The sequence below is a fragment of the Marmota flaviventris genome, chromosome 3 (genome assembly GCF_047511675.1).
Source record: "Marmota flaviventris isolate mMarFla1 chromosome 3, mMarFla1.hap1, whole genome shotgun sequence".
Classification (NCBI taxonomy): Eukaryota; Metazoa; Chordata; class Mammalia; order Rodentia; family Sciuridae; genus Marmota; species Marmota flaviventris.
In genome coordinates this window covers 61119713-61129668 of record NC_092500.1, presented here as the reverse complement: position 1 = coordinate 61129668, position 9956 = coordinate 61119713, and the positions used below count along the sequence as shown (strand labels likewise).

Genomic DNA, 9956 nt, shown 5'->3' with positions numbered 1-9956 from the left:
TTATTTTCATATCTGATTTAATCTGTTTGAATGTTCTCTGTCTGTTCAATAGTCTTGCTAGGGAATTGTCACTTTTCTTTATCTTTTTAAGGAACAATTCTTCATTTAACTTTTCTTTTGTGTTACTCTTTAAAATTTCTATTCCACTCATTTTGTCTTAAACCATTATTTCTCTCTTTTTACTAATTTTGAATTTTATTTGTTCTTTTTTTCAATTGCCTTGAGATGCAAAGATATATCCTTTATTTAAGGTCTTTACTTTTTTGATGCAGGTGTGACTGCTGTGAACATTCTTCCTAGTACTGCTTCTGTTGTATATCATTGGTTTTGGTATGCTGTGTTTCCAATTTCAATTGTTTCAAGAATTTTTAAACTTCATTAACTGTTGGTTATTCAACACAGAGTTTGTTATGTGATTTATATGATGTCCAAAGTTTTCTTTTTTATTGGTTTCTATTTTTATTATTTCATGCTATGTTTGGAAAAGATAAATGAACATGATCTCAATTTTTAAAATATTTATTGAGATTTGTTTTGTACCCTATCATATGATCTATTTTGAAAATTATTCCATGGCTTTGGAAGAACATGTATTCGTCATTTGTTGGATACAAGGTTCTGTACATGTCTGTTAGGTAGAATGAACTCTGCTGTTTTTTGTTCATGTTCTGCCTGAACAATTCTGTGCATTACTGAAAGTGGGATGTACAAGTTCCATACTACTATTGGTTTGGAGTTCATTTCTCCCTTTACACATATTCATATTTACTTTATATATTTGTGTGCTCAAATATTAGAAATATATATAACTATTATCTCCTTTTATAGAATTGACCCTTTATCACTATTTAATTACTTCCCTTGTATAATTTTTTAAAATTTATTTTTTATTTCTTTTTTTTGGTCTTGGCGGTGCCAGAGATTAACCTCAGGGCCTCACACATTCTCGTTAAGCACTTTAGCACTGAGCTACAACTCAGTGATAGTTTTTATTTAAGGTATAGTTCTGTGATGTGACTGTGGATACTCCTGATTTATCTTAGATTCTATTTTCATGGAACATCTTATTACTGTGTGAGTCTTAGAGGAGAATTTAGCTTCTTGTCATCAATTTATACTTCATTCTTTTTTTGTTGTTCATTTAACTACTTTGCATCTCTTAATTAGAGAATTTAACATGCTTACATTTAAATAAATTATCAATAGGCAAAGTCTTACTACAGCCTTTGTAACTTCTTTTCTGGTTTTAGTGTACTTCCTTTCTATCCTTTCCCCTTTCTTATTGTCTTCTTTTGTGATTAAGTGATTTACTTCATTTGTGAGAGTGTTTTTATTTCTTGCTTATTATATTTGGCTTACAGATTTTTTTGTGTTTACTGTGAATGTTACAAAGACATCTTTGACTATAACAAGTTATTTTTAAAAAGATATCAACACAGCATGATTAAAAAGCTAAGAAAAAAAGACAAATGAAAAAGAAACTATACCAACAAAAACACTACATTCGCACTCCACTCCTCCCCATATTTTGAATTTTTAATATCCCACCCCATATATTCATGGAAACATATAATGTACTTATTAGGCTTGTTTTGTTCATCATCTTCATAGACTCTACTGTACAACATTAAGGCATTGTGAATTTGTCTGTATGGGAACTCTTATTATTGAGTTTTAAATCTTCCCATCTTTCCTTCCTACTCTTCAACATCACTTTCTTTCATTTTAAAGAACTCCCTCTAGCATTTCTTGGCATTCAATTCTGGTTGTGTCTAATCCTCCCAGCATTTAGCTAAGCACACCTTTTCCTCTTTTTCATTTCAAAGAATAGCTTTGATTGGTACAGTATTTTTTGTTGATAATTTATTTTTCCTTCACTGTTTTAAACATCTCATGCCACTCTCTCCAACCTGTAATATTTCTGTTAAAATGTCTGTTTTCAGGTGAATTGAGATGTCCTATGTGTTTTTTATTTTCTCCAGCCACCTGAAGAATCTTCTTTTTATCTTTGGCATTTGATAACTTCATTTAAGTATGTCTTGAAATAGACTTGGTCAAGCTAAGTCTGTCTGGTGATCATTGAGTTTCCTATATATGGATATTTGTATTCCCTTATCAGTTAGTGAAGTTTTCTATTATCATGTCTTCTAAAAAGCTATCAACTGATTCTTTTAAATTCATCCATAGAGGCTGTGGCTGTGGCTCAGTGGTAGAGCACTCAACTGGCACATGTGAGGCACTGAGTTCAATTCTCAGCACCACATAAAAATATATAAAATAAAGGTATTGTGTCTACCTAAACCATATATATATATATATATATATATATATATATATATATATATATATATATATAGTGAGTTCACTAAACCATATATATATATATATATATATATATATATATATATATATATATATATATAAAATACCTTTATATATATATATATATATATATATATACACATACACAACCAGATAGTAACCAATATAGATGAACTCACTATATATAAATATATAAAAATATATAAATAAATAAAATAACTATATATAAATAAATAAAAAGATATTGAAGTTTGATAATTTTTCTGTATCTATAGAGATGATCATGTGATTTTATCCTTCATATAATATATATATATATATTATAGTGAGTTCATCTATATTGGTTACTATCTGGTTGGCTTCCTGTACATTATTTTGACATTTTGACAATTAGTATTTTCTTGAAAGTTCTTGATGCTTAATGTTGTTCAACATCATTTAAGCACTAAGTGTTTATTCCAGTCTACATAATCTGTCTTTGTTTAGGCCTTTTGTTCTAGGAATTTTAAGAGGGCTGCTTATTTTCTGAGTCTTTAGTTATTTATGCCATTTGAACACTAGATAGTGTACTAAGACCAGGGTTACTGTAGTCTTGTTATTGATATGTTCATTGTTTCAGCACTAGAGGGTGATCTAAGTGTAGGTTTGCCCCAATTCTGCAGCTTGTATTGTTCAGCATAAATTCTGTGTTCATCAGAATAAAGTGGCTTGGTTTTAGAGGTTTTAGTCTATGATGGCTTGTTCCCACATTATGCTGGGATCAGTGCAGTGCTACACTGTAATGGAAAAATTACAATGATTGTTAATATTACTGAAAAGTTACTTGTTTTCTTACAGTATTTTAGATGATAACCTACATAAAATATGAACAAAATAATCTATGCATTGACTACACTTATTTTTCCTCCTTTACAACAAATGAACAAATCTGAATTCTAGAGAAGGTAATGGTTTGTTCAAAGTGTCAAGGTTGTAAATGACAAAGCCAGCCTAGAAGGCCAGGCAACCTAATTCCAGCACACATACAATTAAACAGCACACTGTTGCTATGAAACATATGACTGATCTTCTTGCATCAAAGAGATAATTCAGAGACTTATATCTATTCAAAGGAATGTTAATCAACACTATCCAATTGACCCTTTAACTGAAATCAATGGTGATGAATCTTTTGGTTTTCTTTAAGGAACGAAATATAAGGAATTGTATTTTTTATAATAAAAAGATATTGAAGTTTGATAATTTTTCTGTATCTATAGAGATGATCATGTGATTTTATCCTTCATTTTGTTAATGTGATTTAACTAATAAATTGATTTTCCCCTGTGGAACATCTGGGGATAAATTAATATTTTATAATTAAAAATTCTCAATACACTAAGTTGAGAAGGAAATAATCTCAAAGTAGTAAGACAGCATATAACAAGACCATAACAAACATCATATTCAGTGACAGAAAATTGATCATTAAAGATCAAATTCAAGACATATATTCCCATTGTCACCACTTTTTTTAATTCAATGAGGAACTGAAAGTGATAGCTAGATTAATTTGATAAAAATAAGAAATGAAAAGTATTCTATTGGAAAAAAAAGTCATACTATCTTCCTGTATAGATGTCATGATTTTCTATGAGGAAAACATTGACGAATACACACACACACACACACACACACACACAGAGTAAGAACCAATAAACAAGTAAAGTTGCAAGGTACCATACCAACATACAAAAATTAGCTGCATGTCCACACTAACAACATATATTTGAAAAAATTAGTAAGAAAACAATTTAATTTACAATAACAGGGAATAAAAAACTTAAAATAATCTAAGTAATTAGAGAAAAGACTTCCATGCTGAAAACTATAAAACACTGAGGAATGACATAAAAGGATTCCTTGTTTTCAGATTGGAAGATTTAATTTTTTAAAATTGTTCTTTACACAAAGTTATCTACACACTCAATGCAATTTTATCAAGATTTTAACAGCAGTATCTTACTGAAAGAAAAAATGTATAAAATTCTAATGGAATAGCCTAAGAATCTGAATAGCCAAATCAGTCCTGAGAAATAAGAAGAGAGCTGAATGCAAACACTTGCTGATTTCTAAATATATGACAAAGCTACAATTAAACAGTATGGAATTTATATAAAGACAGGCATGTAAACTAATTGAACAGAATACAGAGCTCAGGAAAATCTAATGTATGTATAGAAAACGGATCTTTTACAAGGTGCTAAAAATTCACAATAGGAAAGGACATTTAATACAGTAAATAGAATTTCAAAAATGATATATTCACATGCAAAAAAATGAAACTGGAGATTTATCTTACGTTATACACAAAAATGAACTAGAAAAAGACTAAAGACTAAACATAAGATCTGAGACAACACATACACACACAACACACACACACACACACACACACACATACACATACAAACACACATCTGAGACAGTAAAACTCCTAAGAAGAAATATATGTGGAAAGCTTCATGACATTGATCTTGGCAATGACACCAAAAGCTCAGGTGAAAAACCCCAAAATAGACAAGTGGCTGCACATCAAATTGAGAAGCTTTCCCATGGAATGGAAAAATAATTATAAAATATAAATATGGTAAGCGATTAATATCCAAAATATAAGGAATTCCATAAACTTGACAGAAAAAAGTATTACTGCATTTGAAGAAAATGGAAAAAAGTTTTTTTCCCAAAGATGAGTTACAAATGTATATGGTTATCAACATCACTAATTATCAGAGAAGTGCAAGTTAAAACCACAATGAAGCATCACACCTGTTATGATGGCTATTATATAAATAAAAGTAAAGACAACAATCCTCCAAACTAAAAGTAACAAGTGTTGGCCAGAAGAGAAGAAATTGAGACTCATGAACACTGTTGATGGGGATGTAAAATGGCACCTCCAATACAGAGAACAGTACAATTGTTCCTCAAAACAATCACAAATAGAATTACCACATGATATAGAAATCCAAAATTTATTTTATATGTATCCAAAATAATTGAAACCAGGATCTTTGAGAGATTTTCAAATACTTATGTATACTACATCGTTATTCACAATACCAAGGATGTAAAAGCAATCCTTTAAATATCCATCTACAGATTAGTTGACAAAGAAAACATGAGATATATACACACACACAAACACACACACATTAGGAAATTATTCAGCCCTAATTAATAATAAGATTTTGCCATATGCAACATACATGAACGTGGAAGACATACTAAGATAAAAGTCAGTCAGTCAATGACAAATAATACCTTGGCTCCACATACTGAACATAGTCAAACTCAGAAGCAGAAAGTAATGAATTTTTTAGGTCTGCTGTATTGGGGAAATCAGCAAGTGCTATTCAATGAATATAAAGTTTCAATTATGGAGGATGTATATGTTCTAGAGATCTAATACATATCACTGTGTTTATATTAACAATACCGTATTTTGCACTTAAAATTTTGTGAAGAGAGTAAATGTTGATGTTGTGTTCTTACTAAATTCAAAACAAAAACAAAGAATGGAGAGAAAGGAAGAAATTTTGGGAGGTGATGGATACGTTTAAAACCTTGAATTCTCAAATGTGGTGATGATTTTATGGATGTAAATTTAATGTCAAAACAAATCAGATTTTGTGCCTTTCATGGTGCACTTACTTAATATCAACCCTAGGTCAGTAACTGCTAAAATAAAAAAGTAACAAGTTATTTTCTTAAAGTGAGTGAATTGGGAACTGCAGGGAACTATACTACTAATTATGTGACAGATGATTAACTGATTATTAGGAAAAGGAAACAAAATATGAAAAATGAAGTTATGATATATTAAAACCAGGAACAAAATAAATTGATAATAAAAATAAATCATGGCATACATGAATTACTTTTTTCTAGCTCCTAAACTAAGCAGAATTTTCCTAGATTTTATAACTTTTCCTTATACTTTTATTGACTTAAATATTTTTTCTTAATCAATTTTTATCTGTAATGTTTATTTGGCAACTATATTACCTCACATAAATCAATGAACAAACTTTACTAAAATTAGAGTGGAACAACTAATAAAAGAAAAAAAATAATATTAGCTAATATACAACATAGATATAGATTTCTGAATCATCGCCTAAGTAAGGTAAAATTCCTCAGAAAGTGTCATTTCTAAGCCCAAATTTGCTTTTCTTTTTAGAAATGTTTTATAAAACTTTGAGTTTTGATATTGCCTTTTCCTTAAGTAATAACTGTAATTAGAAAAGTTCTGCTCCCAAGAAATTGGTCTCTTTGTTTGTTTATTTGCATCAGAGATTGAACCCATGTGTGCTTAACTACTGAGCTATATCCCCAGCCTTTTTTTATTTTATATTTTGAGACAGATGCTCGATAAGTTGATGAGCCTGGTTTGAACTTGTTATAATATTGCCCCAGCCTCCTGAGCCACAGGAATTATAGGTGTCCACCACTACACCCAGCATGAAATTATTTTTAAAGTCATAGTTATATTAATTTTTCTTGTGAAAGCCAGCAAAAGGAAGTAAAATAATTCAGGTAATAATAAATATAATAAATTTATTTAGAACCAAAAGCTAGCAATAATATTAAATCTATTACTGATTTGCTATCCTGATCATAAATATTTTTCAGTTTCACTATGAAGGAAAACACAATGCATGAATTTGTTTTAAAGTAATAAAGAGTTTAATAAAGATGAGATCAAGATTAAATATTAAATGTCTTTGAGAAGGCTAATATGACTGGAATGTAGAAAGGAAACCATGAAGTAATTTAGAAGCAGTAGTAAAACAGTTACAGAATGTTTTATTTTCTTTTGATTCATCAAAACTTCTGCTTCTTTGAGAGAAATACAATCTTCTTTATGGAGTCACTGAAAGCAAGTTTCACTTGCTTGTTCCTCAAGGTGTAAATGAAAGGGTTTAGCAAGGGTGCTACAGAAGTGGTGAGAACTAAGACGCCTTTATTTATGGCCACCTCTTCCTTTGCTGAAGGCTTGATGTAGATGAAGATGCAGCTGCCATAGGTGATGGAAACCACAATCATGTGGGAGGAGCAGGTGGAAAAGGCCTTTTTCCTTTGCTGAACAGAGGGGAATCTCAGAATGGTCCTGATGATGTACATGTAGGACAGAACCACACAGACTAGGGTAATAATGAGCCCAAATACAGCCACAATGATAACCATCTGTTCTAATATCCATGTGTCTGAGCATGCGATCTTTAGGAGGGGACTTGCATCACAGATGAAATGATCAATGGCATTAGAATCACAGAATTCAAGCTGGAGGCCTAAGCTAAGGGGTGGGACAATAATCATCAAGCCAGCTACCCAGCAGGAGAGGACTAATAAGGTGCACACTCTGTTGTTCATGATGGTCATATAATGAAGGGGTTTACAGATGGCCACATAGCGATCATAGGACATGGCTGCCAGGAGAAAAAATTCTGTTGCTCCAAAGAGAAAAACAAAAAATATCTGACTTGCACAAGCATTGTAGGTAACAGTATTGTCTCCAGTTGATAAACTGTACAGGAATCGAGGGATACAGACAGTAGTAAATGAAACTTCTAGGAAGGAAAAGTTTCTGAGGAAGAAGTACATAGGTGTCTTCAGATGGGGATCCACCAGTGTGAGGGTGATAATAGTCAGGTTCCCTGTTGCACTCAACATGTAGGTGAGCAACAGGAAGATAAAAAAGCAGAACTTGCAGTTTGGGGTCATCTGTCAGTCCCAGCAGGATGAAAGTGGTTATTGCTGTGTAGTTCCTCATCGCTGAACATTGATATTTACCTAATCCTTGTGTAAAAATCAAGATTGTATGAAGAGAAACATTCAAATTCTACAACAAAAAGGTGTGCATATAGAAGCCCAGCAAATCAGCTTACATTTATCTTTTCCTTTTACATCATAATCAATATTTTTACTATTCTAGGAGCCTTCATGAATTTTATGGGTAGGAACAATAAAGATTTCCTTAAGGTTTCATGTTATTGTAAAATAATCCCATTTTTATTCATTTATTAACCCTGTAATTTGCAAATGTAGTTGATTTGTCATATTAATTTGTCACATATGAATCATTACATGGACTGGATTTCCAGACGGGTTAGTGAAATTTGTCATTTTATGGATGGCTAACATTTCTTTGTCCAAGGCAAACCTTGGATACAGGGCATATCCAGGTAACTAAGAGCATGGATTCTCTTCACTTGTTACTACCTGGTGATTGTTGTAAGGATAAGATATATTTTCTCCTGGAAAACAAATAAATGACAGTGACCAAAACAGGATTTTTTATAGTGGAAACTCTAGCACTTATGGACATTTTGATGTATAACTATTTTAACTATATTGTGCACACTTGTTATGTGCAAGATATATACAAAAAGAGTGCTTTCTTATGTATACATTTATGCTCAATTACTTGACTGTGAACCCTTTTCTCTCAAAGTCCAAGAAGTTAATTTATTTTTAATATTGCTAAGTAGAGCCTTCTAGGCTGTATCCTTTTCCTGATGTTGTAAATTCATTTGAAAACATTCATTTTCCTCAGTTCATCTTCAATCCATTGAGGTTTTAACTGGCCGTGCGGGACTTTCACTTGCAATTCCCTATAGCTTTCCGAGCACCTCAAAAGACTTCATTTCTGTTGAAGCCAATGGCATAGTTTAGTTTTCATCTTGCCTGAAATTGACACAGAATTAAAAAGCAAAGTTTGGTCATTCTTTAGATTAATCCCTTGGCATCTTTTTGATTTTCTTTCTAGGTTTATATTATTATTTTTAGTGTCTCTCATTTTAGGCCTGTCTTCTCTATTCATATATAAAATATTGGTGTTCCCTAATATTCTATTTTCAGACCTCTCACTTATTGTGTTCTATTTATTATTCTTTTTTTCTTTATACTCTTCATGAATGATTAACTGATTCACTTTTATTTTCTATAAAAATCATCATTAAGCACATAGGTCATCCCTGGGCATCTGTAGGATACTCCATAGATACCAAATCTGAGGATGCTCTAAACATAACAAGTTGTGTGGCCACATCTCAATTACCATATGCTCTAAATGATTTACATTATCTTCTTCCAGTGTTAATTATTTTTTGATATAGAAAGAATTATCTTTTTGTTTAACTTGCAAGGCTAATGGAAAGTACTTTCTTTGATTTTCTCATTTCAATACTTGTCCTTTTCTTACCTGTCTTCCTTATGGTTTGAGTTCCAATAACACTGACAACTTGAAATTCTTCATATTTTCTATATGGTTTCTCCTCTGCACAGGCTAACTTTGATTAATGCTTATTAGTCCTTCAGAGTTCCCTATAGGTATCAGTTCTTTCAGGAAATCTTCATTCATGAACCCAAAGCATGATACTTTTGTGGTGTTTCCAAGTACCTGTTGTTTATCCATTCATGGAGTATATCACATTATATTATGCTGTACACGGTAATTACCTTTCTCCTGTAGATTCCTATAAATTTCTCTAAAGTACAAACAATATTTTATGTGCTCTTAAATTTCTTCATATTTGGCTTTTATACTAAATTTAGGGACAAAACAAAGCAGCATTGTCTATGTACTGGGG

General features: G+C 31.3%; 1 protein-coding gene across 1 annotated transcript; it reads right to left on the bottom strand.

Moving 5' to 3' along the window:
* Positions 1 to 7188: 7188 nt before the first annotated feature.
* Positions 7189 to 8137, bottom strand: LOC114087331 (olfactory receptor 6C2). Its single transcript, XM_027928755.2, is given in 2 exon segments — positions 7189 to 8061; positions 8063 to 8137. Coding segments are annotated over 2 exon segments (948 nt in total).
* Between the last annotated feature and the right edge of the window lie 1819 nt (positions 8138 to 9956).